Source organism: Rhea americana, unplaced genomic scaffold (genome assembly GCF_003343005.1).
Source record: "Rhea americana isolate MKP2758 unplaced genomic scaffold, rheAme1 scaffold_14, whole genome shotgun sequence".
Lineage (NCBI taxonomy): Eukaryota > Metazoa > Chordata > Aves > Rheiformes > Rheidae > Rhea > Rhea americana.
In genome coordinates this window covers 4,899,904-4,918,308 of record NW_028185483.1, presented here as the reverse complement: position 1 = coordinate 4,918,308, position 18,405 = coordinate 4,899,904, and the positions used below count along the sequence as shown (strand labels likewise).

General features: G+C 38.6%; 1 protein-coding gene across 1 annotated transcript; it reads right to left on the bottom strand.

The window, feature by feature from the left end:
- Positions 1-11,611: 11,611 nt before the first annotated feature.
- Positions 11,612-18,404, bottom strand: MRPL44 (mitochondrial ribosomal protein L44; the record flags this gene model as incomplete). Its single annotated transcript, XM_085298693.1, has 4 exons — positions 11,612-15,061; positions 16,343-16,521; positions 17,577-18,045; positions 18,379-18,404. Coding segments are annotated over 4 exons (846 nt in total), but the record flags the coding sequence as incomplete, so codon positions are not given.
- Position 18,405: the final 1 nt, after the last annotated feature.

The following is an 18,405-nucleotide window of genomic DNA, read 5'->3' as shown; positions in this document are numbered from 1 at the left end:
GCGCGAGGCGCGGCCGTTGGGGGGCGTCGCCCAGCGGCGGGAAAGCGGCGGCCGCCGCCTGGACGGCGCTCCGCGTCGCTAAGGGGCGAGGAGCTGCGGCGCGGCCCTCAGCGTGGCGACCGCGAAGGCGGCAGCGCCCGCCGTGGCGTTCCGTAGAAGCGGAGAGCGAGGCGGACTTGATCGCGCAGGGAGCGCGGCCACGCCGCGGGCACCCCTCTGCGTGAGCAGCGGCCCTGCGCCCGCCCGCTCCCTATGAGGACAGGCTCAGTGAGCGGCGTTGCCATTTTCAGACGGCAACTGGGTTTGTGAGAAAAACATCGGGGTTTGTCTTCTTTTGTTACTGAGACCAAACCTACACAGTGTCCCCAGTGCGTGTGGCTGTCAGTGCCCACCCAGATACTCTGTCACCCGCGAAAAGAAAATGGCGCCGCCTGGCCCGCGTTGCTGGTGGTATCCTTGAGGAGACCTTGGTTCTGCCGCGGAGCTTCCACTAAACTGTAAAAAACGCTTTTTTTATTTATAAAGGCACTGTGTCTAAAGGAATGTTTTTTCAACAGTGCAAACTATTTTTTTTAAGAATTATTGAACAATTTATTKTTGGTGATTTAATTTGCAAAACTGCCTAGCAACAGCATGTGATTAACATCTTTTAAGATTTAATGATTTGCCTATACTGTATATTTAGGGTCTTGTTTTGCATCACTGACGTCAGTACATATTTCAGCRTTGGCTTCTGTGGGAGCCAGATCTGATCCACAGTGTATTCCTCATAGTTTTATTAAAAAAAAGGGCTAGTGTTCAGCATCAGCAATTTGGCATTCCTCCACTGATTTCTCTGGAAGTACTAATTTCCATGAGCTGAATGACCAGTCGTAAAACCAGGMTATAACACACTGATTTCAAATATTTTCAATACAGATGTCAGGAGTTTTCAGAGTGAAAAATAAACATCATTGTATCATTAAATAATCACAAATGCATAAATASGATTCTTAAAAGCAAACATGAGCTATTTCCATCCTTATAAGGGGCAAATTCTCCCATTATTTTTTCACTTTTCTCTGAAATGCTATTATTAATGTTATTCACAAGCTTTCTTTTTTTTYCCTTCTATTAAACGTGCTAGTGACAACATGGAGGTTGTCACTTTGTGTATGAGCAGATGACCTAAATTAAAAAAAATAAAGTGTAAAGGTTAAAAAGCATTTTTTTTCCTTGAAAAATACTGTGAAGAGCAATGATTGGCTAGAGCATCTGCAGATAGAAGCTAAATACAACTTTGATTTTGTTTCAACTGGTCAGAGGTTCTTTGAAGCTGAAATGGGGGTATCCACTTTAATTGTTTGTGTCATGAATATATTTGCATGAATATAAACAGTTATTAATAAAACATGTTATTATCAAGGTTGTCATTGCCACTAAAATGTAGGATTGAGATAATAAGAAAAATCCTAGTACCATTTCAGTCAATCACAAATTTCAGCAGGAATCTCCCTACTCTCATAGTACAGTAGATCAGGCTCTGATTTGTTTCATGAACACAGCTATGATATTGTTCATAGCCAGTTCCAAGATGGAATTGTATTAGTAGACACATTCCTTTTTTAGCATTCATTTGTTTTAAGAATCACATTTTAAAAATATTAGCCCTTTCCATTCCATRTTTTATAATAAAAATTTATACCAGGAAATTACATAATATGATTTCACAGGGTTAAGAAGATACATTCCAAATATCCATAAGATCTATGGCATTTGGATTCTTCCAGAGAGTGTGAGCACATTCCTCCAAATCTTACCTTTCTACATCTAAATCATACCATCTTGTTTTCCATAGGAATCGGTGCTTGAGAAATGCAAGTACTTAAGTCTGAATTTATATGTTGTATTTAGACATATATAGGTCTGAAAACTGGCTTTGGAGGTTGACATACCATCTTTAAGTATTACCCCACATTATTTCAAGCCCTGGTTCACCACCTCAAAAACAGTGGTGTAACCCTTACCATTCCTCCACTCTCCCCTTTTCTATTTTTTGTTGCTCTCATTTGTAACTCACAGCTACCATTAGTTTCCTCAAAGCAAACAACTTGGTTTTTCTCTAAATCACTAAGGGCAACAATGCACAAATAATACACATTAATAAAACCCGTACATTGGCTTTACTCTTCAGTTTTCTTTTTCCTCMTGTAGTCTTCTGTTTCTCTACCTTAGAACCTGAATTTCTATTCCTACAGCTTCTCTGTCCTCATTTATTCTTCCTTCTCTCCTCCTAATGATCAGATTTTTGCTTTTGTGGTCGGAGATATACTGGGCAGCTGTTTATTCCAAAAGTACTTAATCCCAGCTGCACCTGCTACAGCTTTTAGCATTAACATTAATTTGCTAACAGAAAGTATAACAATGGCTTCTTATTCTTGCAACATTTTTACGTAAAAATAAAAAACCACAAAACTTAAAAGCTAGCTCAGTCATGGGCAATCATTTCCGAAAACATGACTTAAGCACGCCCTTAAATATGAGATAATATGGATATAAATTATAATTTACAAGCAYGTGATCTAAGGAAATCATTGTCAGAACCAAAAGAAACAAGTGTCTAAGAATGTACATTTGGGAGATGAATAAGACAGCCACCATTTGTCGCTAAAACTGAGGTCAATAATATCCATTTTAAAGCAATTAACCCAGCAGGCTAAGTGSTGTGAAAATTATCATGCTGAAAGACTAATGGGCTATTTAACCATCTTGCTTCACTACTGATGGGCATACAAAATTAATCCTGGGATTAGGTATTATAGGATCTATGGTAAACTGCTACTACAAGATTTGTATATGAAAGATTTTCTGAAAATACTTAGAAAGATCATGGCAAGTCTGTCTGATAGCAATGTTCACTGATACACTCTATTAAGGATTCAGTCAACTGAGCATAAATTAATGTCTTTGGCCTTATTTGAGCAGTATCTTGTTGTTAATAAATAGATACATTTTAGTAAAAGATCAAAATAGGTTAAAGTGTAGCAACATTTATACAAATCATTATTGATTGTTGACAATTATTTAAAACAAGAAAATTTACCTGTGGGAAATAGTCAAATATGATTGATTTACAAAWTTGTGCTTGTTTGAAATGAAATTTCCCTTTGACATTTCCCATCCACTGCTGTGATATTAACATAATAGAAAATGTAAATGATTCATAACCCTGTCTTTACCCATAAAAGCAATTTGTAGGAAACAGATGTCACAACAAAAAGAATGGCATTATCACTTCTGCTTGTTTATTTTTCTGTAATGCACAAGTTAGCGGTCTTTAACTTTTCTAAGCATCATATTGTGGTAGCGTAACATATACCTAATTCCTTTTGAGTGATGTAGTCAAATTGCTGCRATTTTCAGCCATCACAGCAATGAAAATCAGAGAGTCAAAGCAGAARTGCTCGTTCTGAGGGTGATGTGGAAGAAGGTGAAGATATAGGCTGAGACACACAAAATTAAGAGATAGCAGAAAAGCAAGAACTGTCAAAAAGAATGGAAACGTGGACAGCAATAGCAGTTTTTTAACCTCTTTCCTTGGCAGTTTATGACCTACTGCATAATATATTTATTATTACAGTAGCTTTTATAGGATTAAGTGAGATAGATTGAAGCTGTGTGGAGSCAGGTATCAGGCAATAAGAGCAAGATGCGTACTCTTCCCGTTGCAGAGTAAACTAGATTTTTCCTACTGATCTGAACAAACCATACTAGTTTTAAAAGAAGGATCATAAAGATGTAGAATGCCTTTTCAAAGTTAACACACTAGATGATTAACATCAGAGATGGTTAAAAAAAAAAAAAGTCTCTTTGTTCTTAACTTGATGTTCTACTCTCAGTATTAAGTCTAAAAAAATGAAGGAAGCATTATAAATAGTAATTTAGATGAGCTTACAGTCAATAACTTTTTTTCTGAATTGTTTTTTCTAAATTGCTTGAATGGAAAATTTGAACTGAAATGAAGTGGCTGCATCCTTATGTTAGTGGTGTTAAAAATCTGATTCCTTTTGCCTGAGCTAAATCTATTACCATTTAATTCAGCTGAATCTAACTGCAGCTTTGCAATGGGAAAGACTGAGGTTTCTCCACAGCAGTTATCCCATGCACCTCTCTTCATTTTMTAAAATTATCTAAACTAACTTCTAGCATCTCTCTCACGGAAGCACTTTCCTTATGCTTTCTTCATCTTCTACTTTTGTTTTCTTCTCTTAAAATCAAAAAATATATATCAGTCAATGGAATAAAGAGATTAATCCTGTTACTGAATTTTAGCTGTTTAGGAAGTCATTCAGAAGAGTAAGCAGCTTTTTTTTTTATTTATTTAAATTTTGTTTGTAGTTGTTAAGCAGCTCTCCTGGCTGGACTAGAAGTACTATGGGACCTGTCTTGCTAAGTTTTCAACTTCTTTACTGTCTGAAGATGTACAAGTTTCTTCAGGTGCTTTGACTATTGAACAGATTTGATAGTTTCAGTGGAAGGGTTTCTGAGTGTGCCAACTAAGTGTAATCTAGTCCAGTTCAACAGGAGGCTTTCATATCCAGGGAGGCCATTTCAGCAGACTGTCTTGTTCCAAAGTTACAGATTTTTTTTTTTTCATTTTTAAATTTTATTAAGAAARTTTGATAACTCAAGCATCCTTCTCTTCCTCTTTACTGGCTTGGTCAGCAATGTTGAAAGGTTATCAATATTTCAACCTTATCTCTTTATTTGATACACTTCTTGAATTTCCATCATGCCTTAGGCATACCAGATCATATTGCAGTTCGTAATCACAGACTAGGTAGTGGAAAGAACATGCCTATATACAGTTGCAGTGAAGGAAAAACATCCATCACAGGAACATCTTGTGTTTGTATTTTGTTTTTCTGTTCATCCTTATAGTGCCATTTCCTTATTCTAGGATATGTGCCAATGCTTTTACTGATGCTTTTTAAATTGTCTTAATTTTGTCATTATTCTGCAAGTTCCTGTAGTTGAACGATGTTTTATAAACTGTACCACAGATCACAGGACATTTTGTGAAATGGTTGTTTCATGCTGCTCTTCAGAAGAGCAYGCCAGAGGAAAATGAAACCTTTTATACTGAAAGCATAGTATATTCACATTTGTTTCTAAAAGGAGCAATACCAAAAAATGGGGACCCATATCATATTTGATGCTTACTGCTTCTTGAGCATGTTAGCAATACACAAGGCAGTCTCGAGCCTGTAGGTAGATGGGAGAGGCTGAGGAATGGATAGGAACCAATATGACCTAAAGCAAGAAAGAAGCAAATAAATGACCTTAAGAGACAAAGATATAAAAGATTTTAGAGATGGAAGGGCAGTTTAAGGCAACCACTCTACCTAACATCTGATTCTATATTAGAAGTGGAAGAGAGAGCTAGGTATCTATCTAAATAGATATCTAATCTACAAAAAAAAAAAAAACAAACAAACAAAAAAAAACCTTTATTATTTAACTACATTAAATACTACACTGGGAGATGCTCTCCCAGTTCTCTGGATAGAAAAAGCTCAATTTTCACATTGTTTATCTAACAACTTGTTTCTTGAGCTATGAATGAGATTTGTATACAAGTCTGTTGCTTCAGTAGCTTTTCCATTGATAATGAGCATTTCCTGTCTGTTTTCTGTAAAATTCCCATTGGAATGAAGAAAGGCCTTTGTTCCTCTCCACTAATGAATCTAAATTATTGATTAGTCAGTCTAATTTATGGAAACTACTATCAGTTACTACTATCTTAGAACTGCCTCAGATTTGATGAGGAGAATTACGGGTAATTTGACAAGCATTTCCACGGAGGGAAGTGCAACGTTAGAATAGACAGGGAAGGTAATATTTTTAACCAATGTACTTTTTGCCCTTGCCTTTCAAAATTTACATACTACTCTTCAGACCTTGTACAAGATTGATAAACAATCTTTTACACTGCAGTGATCAATGAACATACAAACACCAGTATGATAAAAATCATGGAAACATCCATTTAGATTTGAAGTAGGTTGAGAAAGAATAGTATGYCAGTGCACAGGTAATGGGGATAGACCTAACAGTACAGCAAAAGTTGGGAAATAGAGCTTTCAGATGGCAGGTACTTGGACAGAAGAATGAAAGAAATAAGCTATGTAATGTGCATATGGGGAAASAGAGTTCTTTGGTCACAGTTTCCAAATGAAGCTATTTTAGAAGTTGATTGACAAAAGGAAACCTGATCCCTCAAATCAAATCTAATGTTTCTCATTACTGTAATTTTCAAGATGGGAGATACTGTCATCAAATTTTTCGCAAGAATCCCCAAGAACGTATCACATCCAAACTGCCGATCTGTTATTGAAGGAACGGCAGACAGAAGGGCACAGTGCCTGGCACTAACAACAGGTCAGAAGTAAGAGGGCACTAACAAGGTGCAAAGCAAACAAACAAACAAAAAAATCCTGGAGAGCAAAGTAAAGGCTAGTGTAGYTGCTGTGAATAGATACAGATAATCCTTGGTAGCTGCAAATATCCTCTTAAGAGAGGTTCTGATGCAGGAGAAACCTAATCTCAAACTATACATGGGGGAGAACACTTAGTACTATTTTAGTACTCTCTCTCCACGCCATTTGGTTTGGAAGTAAAAGGACAAACTCCAACATCTGCTGCTGCTTAGAAATAATTAATTTCATATGAGAAGGAAGACCCATGACATTTAGGCCTCTCTGTGCATTCTGCTGTGCAGCAAGGATACGTTTCAGTTTCTCTCCTTGGACTGGCCATTTCCAATACTGCAAGTCATAGTGGTAGATACAAACAGCTTTAAAAGATTTAAAATTTCTTCTAAGAATTTATTTTCTGGTGAGAAGGCAATGACAGACAGGCATTTGAAATAACATATATGTTCAATGTATATGTATAATGTACATAATGTATGTAACAATGTATAAGTTCAATTTAAAACGTAGAGTTTGAGAGTATTTGCCAATCAGAGAACCTTGTTAAACCAAAAGGAAAAAGAGAAATGSTCTCTCAGCACCTGACTTAACTGAAAACAACCTGATATGGAAAAGAAGCCTTTTTAAATGACCTGACAGGAAAGCTTACCTGTTTTAATTAAGTAAATTAATGAAAGTTAAAAAATAAACTATCAAGGCGTAACTGGCATAGCGTTAGTAATATTCCACTGAAAATAACTTAATGTATTTTGGGAATTGCAACAAAGTGTGTGGAACATCACTGCAACCTGACTACAACGTGACCTTGTTTCGGTTTGGTTGGATTGCGGACAAGTGAGCAACTGCACTGAAACAGCAAAGTGACCGAAAGCTGTGGGGAAAGGCCCGTCGAGAGCGATACCTTACGCGCTAAAGAGCGGAGTCTTGCTGACACAGACACGGGAAYTCAAGAACCAATCTCCAAAGCAGAAGAGATTTTTAAATGAATGAAACTAAGTTCCTCCAGGGTACCATGGATGAATAAAATGGGCAGGAAACAGGAACCTGAAAAAAAAAAATCATCTAGAAATACGGAGACAGAAGTCTTTTGRAAGCCAGTATCAGCAAAATATAGGACTTAGGACTTTTTCAAGTCCTAAGTTTCTTGTAATTGTGTTAGTAAAATTCCACCAGAGCTTTCTACATTTATGTTGACTTTTCTAAATTACCGAGTTCCACTCAATAAGTACACAGGCTTTTTTTTTTTCCATCCTGCTTCTTTATGAGAGGAGGGTTTTTTTGAGGCTTCACTACTTAGGGACCAGCTTTCCAATTTTTCAGGTTCAAAGTATTCATGAATTCACGACCAGTTTATAAATTTTGTTCTGATGGAAACATTATCCTTCAGCTTAAATTACTGCTCCCCGCGTGTGTGTTTTTGCACACAGGTAACAGCCCAACTGAACTGCACACATGCAGGCAAAAGCTACAGCGCGTGCGCGGGCTGGTAAGCCAACAGTCACAGTTCACTGCTATGCAGTTTGCTCCAGGTGCAGGGGCCAGTCCACAGCGTTGTGCGATTTAGTTAGGATTGTGAGTGTAATCGTTCTAAAATACRACAATTTAGCAAAATAATGATTTACATAGAAAGGTTTCACAGTAATTAATAAAAAGTTTCAGCTGATGCAGCTGAAAAAAGTAAATATGAACTGACTTGTACACGTTGCCAGTGTAACTCTGGTTTTACACTCTCTTTCCATCACTGATAGAGATGACTACAGAAACTCACCTATCAACGGGTTTAATTCTTTCTACTTCATCCACACGATAAGCTGAACACCCAACAGCTGATGCATTTTCAGAGTACTGTCTACAGTTTGAGCTTTGCTCTGGAACACCAGGCGCTTCCAGCTTTGCGAGAGAGCCTCTGAACACCCCTCACACCCACACCCTTCTGCCAGACAGGGCCCACCACTGCCATGGGGCCCTCCTCCAGCCAGTTTCCTCCCCTTCTGTAATAAAAAAATGGAAAGATTTGTCAGCACATATTCTCTGCAATAGCATCCCCACACCGGAAGGTCGTAACGCTGTGCGTCACAGACTGAAATTCTGTTGAGGTACGAGGAGCACTGGTTGGCTCTTACCAGCTTCCTTCCAAAACCTACAGACACTTCAGTAGTGAATTCTGTCACTACCAGCAAATGCCTTCTGTGATGGGGGAATTTTTCTTCTAGGGGAAAATTTTAAGGTTCATTCTAAAATTTTATATTTTTCTCCCTCCATTTTACCTACTCTCTGATGTTTTCAATTATTAGGAAGGGTTGACCAAAGTACTCCAGTCAAGAGGCGGAAGTTCAAACTTGTTATTCTTACATTGCCTGTTTTTCTCTCTTATGAGGTAATGAGATCGAGCAAATTCGACTGGGTCCCTGACTGTCCCCCAAACACTCGATCCTACAGCCAAGCTTGCAGTGGAGAGTTGAAAACAATCAATTTAGAATGGACAAATACAAATTCAGCAAGAATCTTGCAAGAAACGAAGCAGGAAATAGGTTGCTGAGCTTTGAAACTTGGCTATAATCAAAAGTTTTGCTATTGATCCAGATTTTCATGAACTTCAACAACCTATTAATGCTGCACACGCGCTGAATCAAGAAAATCACTCACAAACTGCACTTTGCCATCGTGCCTGAAGCCACTAAACAGAGTCTCAGTGATGATTTTTTTATGGATAATTCCAAGCAATAGAGAGGAAAAAAATCTGCATTGCCAAGGGCCTTGAAGTGAAAGTATRTGGATATATCCATTAAGTGTATGTTCATCCCAAAGGTATTATTTTCTTTTCAGTACTAGAAGCAATAATGAATTCTCCTAAGCCCTGCCATTTATCTGCTAAATGTCAAAATAAAAGACAGCTTTTCCTCCAAAATGCTGTCTCCTTGGCCTTGGGATACAGGCTGTTGAGCATGCCTGTCTGTTGGAAAACATGCTGAAATAGCATCTCATGATATTTGGGTAGAAACAGAATATTTAATAARTATTTCCATAACAGAAAAAAAGCGTAAAAGCAAACCAAGTTGTACTCTGATATTATAAACAGAAAATGATACTTCAGTCACCACAGGCTCTAAAACCATTAGCCCCCTAGTGATGAAAGGCAAATCAAATTATAAAAATAGCTTTACTAAGCTCATTGTCACAGTTGTTACTTGGTGCAGGAAGCCTGTGTAACAGAAAAAGCAAACCTTCAGCTACATARTTTTAGATTAGGAAAGAATTTTATTTCCTAATGGACCATAAATCAAGATATTTTGTACACTATCTCATTTTGTATAATTTGAAATTAGAATAATTTTCRTTAGCATTCAGCTCTCAGACTAAGCCAATTGCTCCTTAGGCTCTCTTTCCCTCCTTAAGCATCCTCTTAGTGTTGGAATTATTTCTAGAAATGGTTTTGTAACTTTATCTTCCTAAGCACTGAATTTCTGCCAACAGCCTAGAGAATGAAGCTGTGCCTCCTAGTTCTTTCTATTGCAATTATCATTAATAGAACGGAATTTCTTTATTGGACCAAAATAGAACTTTTTGGATTATTGCCCTCTGATGGCAATCTTCTACCTTATTCCTCCTACTTCAGCTTAAGTGATAATTATTTACCACTTCCTCAGTTTCATTAGTATTTCCTTAGTTATGTAGGATTGCTTCCATAAAGAAAATACTCCACAAGAACAGACTGCAGAATGGGATCCCTGAACTGTAATTACTCTTTGCTTTTTCTCATCAGTTCAGGTCTAGTGTACGACAGTGGGGTTCCACTAGCCTTCAGCCTTCAGGAGCACCCAGCGGTTTTGCTTGACCTAGACTTAATTATTTGTTTAATCTGGAAATAACTTCTGCATGACCTCACAGATATTAATTAAAATCTGGATTTGTGCTCACCAAACTGTCAACATGCTCAACATAGCACTGGTCTATTATTAATTGATATTATTTAAATGGTGGCATCATTCTCTGGAAGTGYGGAAATCAGTGAGAACTTCTAGGCCAGAGGTATATGGAAAATGAAGACTGAACTCCACCAAGAACTGAAGTTTCAGCATTTACAGTATAAAATGAAAACACAGGACTACAGAGCTAGGGAGAATTATCAAGCATCTCCAAAACTGCGCGTGAAATTCAGTCCCACTGGAACTAAATGCAAAATTCTCCCARCTTCAATAAAATCGAGACTTTGTTCGGATAAAGAACATTGACATAAGAACAAGAGAGCACAACCAGTAAACATATCCAGAGRTAAGGCATAATTTTTAATTTCTGTACCAGAACAGTGCGGCTCTGCAACGGAGTTGCAGTTGGAGCAGGAAGAGCAAATGACCTAACTGCTTCCAGTCGGGAGGGCAGTTTGTTTAGGAAAAGGATCGTATCCCATAGCGAAACGTCCCGATAGCRACGGACTGTCTCGATGGCCCAGGAGGTCCCTTTTAGTCCTACAACACCCACGCTCTAGTAATGCAGACAACATATTTGAGCACAGAGATATAAGATCAGCGACCAAAACCAGACCAGTCACCAGCACAACCGCCAGAGGCTGGCAGAAACACAGTATTTACTACGCGGAGGTAGGACGGCACGAAGCCGGTGTTCCTTGCTCCCWAGAGCTACCTTTCGGCCCGGCGGAGCAGCGCCCGCTCCCCGGCGCAGGAGGAGCTGCGCTGCAGCCCGGGCCTCTGCCAGCCGTCGGCGCGCTGAGGCTGTCACGCAGCCCGGCTGCGTTTCCACCACGCAGCTTTGCGCCGTGCCAGGCGGCTATTYACTGAAGAATTGGCGACCATTGTATTTCCCTAATTTATCAGTAATTTCTTAGACAAATCAAAGTAGTAAACAGACAAGAAACAATGCCACAGATCAGTGGAATCAATCTGAAAAGATAGAACAATCTGCCCTGGGATGTTTATTTCTCTACAGTAAATGCATCTCTTTTAATATTAAACTTCAAAGCCCAGATACACTTTAGAAGAGAAACAGCACAGTTTGAGCCTGTTTAAAATTTAGCACAGCACTGGGTAAGAGCTGAGCACAGAAAGTAGGGCTCTTCTAATGTTTCTGTACTACATCTTATCATCATCATCATCATAAAAAAGACAACATGTCTTCTGATGTTTTGATTTCACAGCTTTTTATAGCAGCACAACAGGAGAGCACTTATTTAAATTTTCCATTTCTTTTTCATTTTTACTCTTGCTTTTTGTGATAAATTTCAATAAAAACTTTAGCTCTTCACTGACAGTTCCAAATTCCAAACTAACAAGAAAAGAAGACTGAAGTGACCATATTTTAATCTACTGCCTTTAAGTCAGAGCAACGATAAATACAAAAGTTACTTCTGGATTTTTTAGAGGTTTCCATAACAGCAACACATCTGGTTATTGTAAGCAGAAGCTGCAACTGAAAACAAGGATATATATAGAGCAGAAGTTACATTATTGAATGGTTAAGACACAGCAGCAAAAGTATCCACTGAGAACAGAAGAGAAGTAATAAAAGTACAYGCAATCACATCAGAAAGTTTTTCTCCTCGTTGCTTAGTTGGGACAGACACAGTAGAACTCTCTCCTTTCTTAAAATAGTCAGTTTTTAAACTCTTTCAATAAAAGGCAAGAGAGCTAYGTAAGAGTGACAAACTACCATGGAGTTTCATGAAAAAAATTCTGGTAGAAGGAAAGCAGTCATTTTATCAGACTTCATAGATTCTGATTTCTGTATACCTAAACAATTTCTTAAAAGTCATTTAGGGAAAAAAAGTTATTAATTTGAAGCACATAAATGATCCCACTAGTACAATGGTAAGTCCTTGAATACATGTTTAGGTGCCAGACATTAAAGCATAGATACTATAGCAAATGCTTTTTTAACCTTTGAAAACTTGTAGGATGCATAGATCCTACAAGAACTTCATCTWTTCCACTCACAGCAATCCTTTCCATGTCCCCAAACTGTCTTTCCCTTTGAATTCAACACATTCCACAAATATACTATATGATAAAAAAAAAAAATCAATTCATCTTGCTTTATTCAGTTTCTTTCCAGCACTCTATTCAGTAATCCACTTCTCATAGGACTTTATCCCCACATTCCAAACTATGAAGCCACAATAAGCAGGTCTTAATTATTTAAGGTAAACTGCCAGAAAATTGCTTTTTTTTTCCCCCTCTCTTAAAATATATATATAGAAGTAGTAGCTAGATCAAGTTTTCAATGTAAAAGACTCACTAATGTCCTTTTAACATAGGTAGAGGTATAAGAAGTACCTTATCTGAAAACTAAAAATAGGCTGAATCACTTCTATCCCTTTTTGACATTCTACTATTACTCCCCTGGAATATAGTAGCCTTGTTGGCCTTGCTCACACAAGTGATAATAAATTACCTAGCTGAATCTTTTTCATTTAAAATTATCATTTTTTGCATATTTTGTGCTAGACTGCTGTTGCTGCTCTCCATTGTGCATTCAAGCATTCACACATGTAATTTCCCATGYGAAAAGCCAGAAGACAGACTTGCCTGCTATCTAGCCACATCAGCATTTTACATTTGCCTAGGATGCAAGTCACAACAAATACTGAGGATATGTTTGAAAGGCAAAAAATCAATTGCTTTGCTTAAATTTACTACTAAATTTTTCATCAGCTAGTATARTTAAATCTTGTTCTCCCTCCAGGGTCAGCAGGATATGCTGGTGGAGTCTGCGGCTATCAGTAACCAAAGGGAACGCGCCTCCTGCTCTGCACCACAGACCTGCTCAGCAGCCCTGACTGCGATCTTTCACTGCTAAGCGGCCTTCCCCTCCCACCCCCCACATTTTSGGGGTCTACGTCAATGGGTGCATGTTGTTAGAGACAGCAGCACCAAGCTTTTCTGCATGGCAAGCTGCAAACTTTCTTTTTCAAGTAGCACATATACCTGTTGCCTTTGTGCAACCAACCAACRCTCACAATGGGACAAGGCAGAAAACACTTCTTCAGCCCCTGTCCTACGTTCAGCTTCTTAATTTCCTTCTCTGAATGCTCACTTCCAGCTTGCAATAGAACCACACTAAATTTTGAAAGGAAACAATTCCAAGAATCATACACTCTTCACAATAGCATAGGCCCCCCCACCCCTCTTTTTTTTTTAAGATGTATCAGCAGCAATCTGGAGAAACAGCAGCGCATGCTAACCCATTTCACTGCAGTGAACATCATCTCCTGGGAACTGAGAACCCCCAAAAGGTCTTCACCCCCAGGATAAGGCACCTTTGCACAAGGCCCAGGCAGGGAGACTCAACAGGTCTGCATCCCAGCACGGCTGACTTGGTGAGAAAACAAATATGTGATCAGCACAGCTGAGCTGGACACAGAATCCTTCTGAACAGAGAAAGGGCTGCCTAAGCTCCAGAAAACGTCATCCTGTAGGTTTTTACTAATTAAATGTCAGTCTTACTTCATGTTGTCTTCCACCATGCACACTGAATCTCTACAAAGTTTAATAGGAATAATTCAGTACCTGCATAATGTTCCTAAGTGACTTTCCATTTATATGGAGTTRCATTAAAACAGCTCAGAATGGTGCAAAAGAAAGGAACAGAGATTTCAATGAATCCAGTATTTTAGTCATCTGACTACTTAAATTAAGCAGCTGAAAGACAAGAGAAAATGTAGTGTCTGGACTAAACAGGAAAAAAAAAATCAAAAAAGATGAAGGCTGTATATCATCCATTAGCCCAGCATTAAATAGTATTCTCCAATTTCTTTGAACTCAGGCCTTCACAGCCTTATTTTACTTTTTACAATTTTTATTATTAAAAATACACCCTATTTCAGAGCGTACTCCCAGCAGTAGAAACCAATGCCTATATCAAATAAAATTTATATGCAAGTAGTAAGACTACAAAATTGCCATTTACACATTTTCTTTTTAAATTTRAATCACCAACGGTGTCTATATCTTGAATGTCGTATTTCATGTTTTCTACGTATCAACGACAAGTGAAACCGATACAACCCAAAAGTCAGTGTTGCATATGTAATTCAACTGATCTTATTAACATGATAAAACAAGTCTCAAGAAAACACTCATGAAACCCTTTTTCTATAGAGTGAATTTGCTCAAGAACAAGGACTCCATCATTAAGAATAGTCTCCTGTGATGCATGGAAAACCTTCCTCAACAAGAGGCATGAACTCAGAAAAACAGTCCTTTATATTTAGGAAAGTGATAAATATTAAACATTGGGCAAAAGACTTTATTTCAAGTCAGAAAAAATTTAATACCACAGTTGATTTGAAAATTTCAAACACCTAAGCTCAGAACACCAAACTGAAATTTGTTTTCCAAAATGCATTTGTATTCAGCTCAGAAGCCACTGATTCCCAGGATAAARTAGAAGTAGCTTTCATTATCTAGTTGCTGCTGATAGCCTTTTCTACTGCCCATCCTTGCTTGGGTTTTGAGTAATCCCAAGGTCTCCTGTTCTCTGTATACCCATATAGTTTTCGGAGTGCCACACGGGCAGCTTCTTCTTCTGCAGCAAGCAGCGTTTCACCAGGACCTTCAGCTATAATCTTTTTATCACTAAAAAGAAAAAGACATACATATAATAAAAATAACAAATAAGGACACATTTGCATCATAAAATCCTGAGCACTGTAGTATGTACCATGAATGAAGGTTTTTTTTTTTTTTTGCAGTGCCTGCAAATACTGAAGTTAATTTCTGTATACATACAAATGTAAACACCTCTATTGGTCTTTTCTACAGAGGTAAAGATTTTTATACTCAGTGACAGAAATTTAGATCAGAAATGCATCTACATTCTGGGAGAGTATTACTCTGTCCATTTAGATTCCTAACACATTACTGATTGTTTACACAGTTAAATTTCTGCTAGTCTTGTCAAAAACATTCAAGTCTGTCATTTTTCRTTAGCTTAAACAGCAAGCAAAATATTTCTATGCCTATTTCTCCCCTGGTAGAAGAGCATTTTTAAAAATCCTTCAGTAGGATTTGCAGAGAAGTCTGCTCTGTTATGGATTATGTATTCAGCTCTTTGACTAAACAGTATCTATGGACACTGAATAGGAACAGTTCATGAAGGGACTGCAGAGCTTCCAGAAAAAGAAGAAAATCCAAAGTTGTTTTTTCTTTTAATATAAAAAAAGACATTAAGTCTTAGAAAGCATGTAAGCCAAAGTATAATAATTCAGCACGTTAAAGCAACTGTTCCTTACGATGCGTTTATCAATAGCTCATTTAGCAAAGCAACAATGTGGGATTTGGTGGAACAAGGTCTTGTCCTGCTCCAGTGGAGCAATCTGACTACTGGACAGAAGAACAAGCTGACTATGCCTGAGACACAATCCCCTGGATACTGTCTGGCACTTCCTAAATCTTGTCCAAGAACAAACCAGCCCTTTTGCCTAGATTACAAGGCCCATGATTTGACYCCTACCTAAAAATCTTTAGGATTTAAAAGGAGCCTCTCCTCAATTTCATCTGTTGGTGTCCCCCTTTATCCTTCTCTAACCCTGGATACATTTGCAGATGTTCCAGAGCTGTTCTGTTACATTAGTTGCAAAGTTCCTATGTCAGCTGAACCAGCACATACATCCAAGACTCTTTGCTGGGTCCATTTCAGCTTTTGAAGTCCTTTAGTCAGCAGTTGTCTTTTTATGCATCATGATGGCAAGTTACTGACCAGACTCAAGTAGCTCATACTATATGAAAGTCGCTACATGGTTTCCTCTCTGTAATACTGGGACCAAAGAGCACAAGTAAAAAAAGYGAAAGACCATCTTCCCTCCTTCCCTCTCCCCCATGTTAAAGCATTTGACTTGGGATTAATATKGCACCAACCAGTACAATCCAACGAAGTACACTGGCAGAACTGTGCTGACTCCTGACTGCCTGGTAATTCTTGGTTCTGGAGAAGAGATATTTCTTTTGGTCAGTTCTTCCACTAGCAAGCCCATAGGATTTGTAACTTCCCAGATCTCAAACAGGTCTTTTCCAATCAGTTGAGGAATTAAAAAATCCTAAACAGAAAATATGTAGAAGTTGCAATTAACGGGAAAGGGAATGAAGGCTCTGGCTTCTGGTRTCTGCTAATAAAAATACAACCTGAAGAGGCATTAATACAGTTGATAGTAAATTACTGAAATCAGCTATGAAACAGCTCCAGTGCTGGAACACTCCTAAGCAGAGCTAACTACTACTGAGCTCTGCAGCTATTCTTCTCATTTAGCCACGTGCAGGATGTRCATCTTGGGCAAGGTCAACGTACTCAAATATAAAGAAGAAACAGCACGACCTTGAGAGAAGGACAGGACTCTGAGCACTAGGTAAGCACTTTAGTGCTATTAGCAGACACGTCCAACCAGAAAGCTATATGTCAGAGAGTTTTTGGAAACAGGCCGAGGAGATCATGCAATTCCATGGGATTTGCACCTCTTCAGACCATTCTCTTGCCAGTTAACTCCTACTCGCTCTTATAAAGACATGAGCRCTGTCTTGTATCAGAAATAAGATTTTAGCAGACATTTCTCTGTAAATGTAAAACTAAAAATAAGCAAAAAGCACAATTAAAAGGATAGTACTTGCCAAAGCCCAYTTGTTATACTGCACTTTAAACAGCAATATTGATTTTTTTTGTAGAAAAACACCTTTATGGGGTTTGCAGTCCTAAGTGCAAGGCCTATAAATTCAGCACCTGCTGTAYGTAGAATATTTGTAAAAACTGAGAGTACGTTATGTGTGACCTTGCTTGGAATGGTCTCATTATTTGGTGGTTAGTAGAGCAAAAGCTTACCCTCATCAAGTGTCAGCAAATATTAACATATCACTGTTATAAACTCAAAGTAAATGATTTTGTGTATCTAAACAGTCTGTGTTTTTTGGAAAAGAAAAACTAAAAGACAAATAATAGATCTCATTGTACTTTGGCAGGTATTGTTAAACTTCCGCCAGTCTCTTGGGATCTCTGGCCATCAGAATATATTCAACCGCTGCCTCTTTTTCTTGTATTTTCTAACTTAGACTCTTAGATATTTGTACTACTGTCCTTAGTGCAAAAATACAAGTAATGACTTACCCTAACAAAGATCCCTGTTTTCTCAGGCCCACTGCTATCAAGCAGCGCTCCTATTACAGCAAAGAACGTCCTCTGCAGCACACTTGGCGGGACAGGAAACTCTGCGCAGAGCGTCAGGTCCTGTACGGACAGGTTCTGAGCCACGTAAGACACAAGTTCCTGACTGTTAAGAAAATTAACAAGTGCTCCTATGCCCTTTGCAGGTAAATCTGGGTAGGCGACTTCAAAACACTGCGTGAGRTAAGAACGTGAAAAAGATTCCCCTTGTTCCGAAAGTTTAGTATTATCTTGGAGATTCAGGGCAACCGTTCCTTCGTCTAGCCCAAGTCCTCGGCGCCTTTCCTCTTCAGCTTTAATGTAACAAGAATTAACAAATGCAGTTTTGAGAAGATCCAAAGAGAAGTTTTCATGTAACCGGTGGCTAAAAGCTTGTATCTCYGCATGATAATCCCAGTTGGGCTTCTCTGATCTATAGACAGGGAAGAGAAAGCAGGCTCAGAAACAGAGTAAGGGGTTAGGTGCACTGCAAGCACCTACAGCTGGGACTGCAAAAGGGAAATGAAAATAGGGACGTTGTCTCAGCCGTTTCAAGATAAATACAATTTCCTAACCTCCAGACAACGGAGAAACAAAATTGTTAAGATTAAAAAAAAAGAGAGAGAGGAAAAGAGTTTAAACGGAGATCTCTTTCCGTTCACGTTACCAATCTAAGTCACCCCGGGGGGGGAGGGAGAATCCCGGCGCCCGCCAACACCCGCCGGGCCCGGCCCGGCCCGACCCGGCCCGACGGCCCGGCCCTCACCGCCGCTTGGGGGGCGCCCGCAGCCGC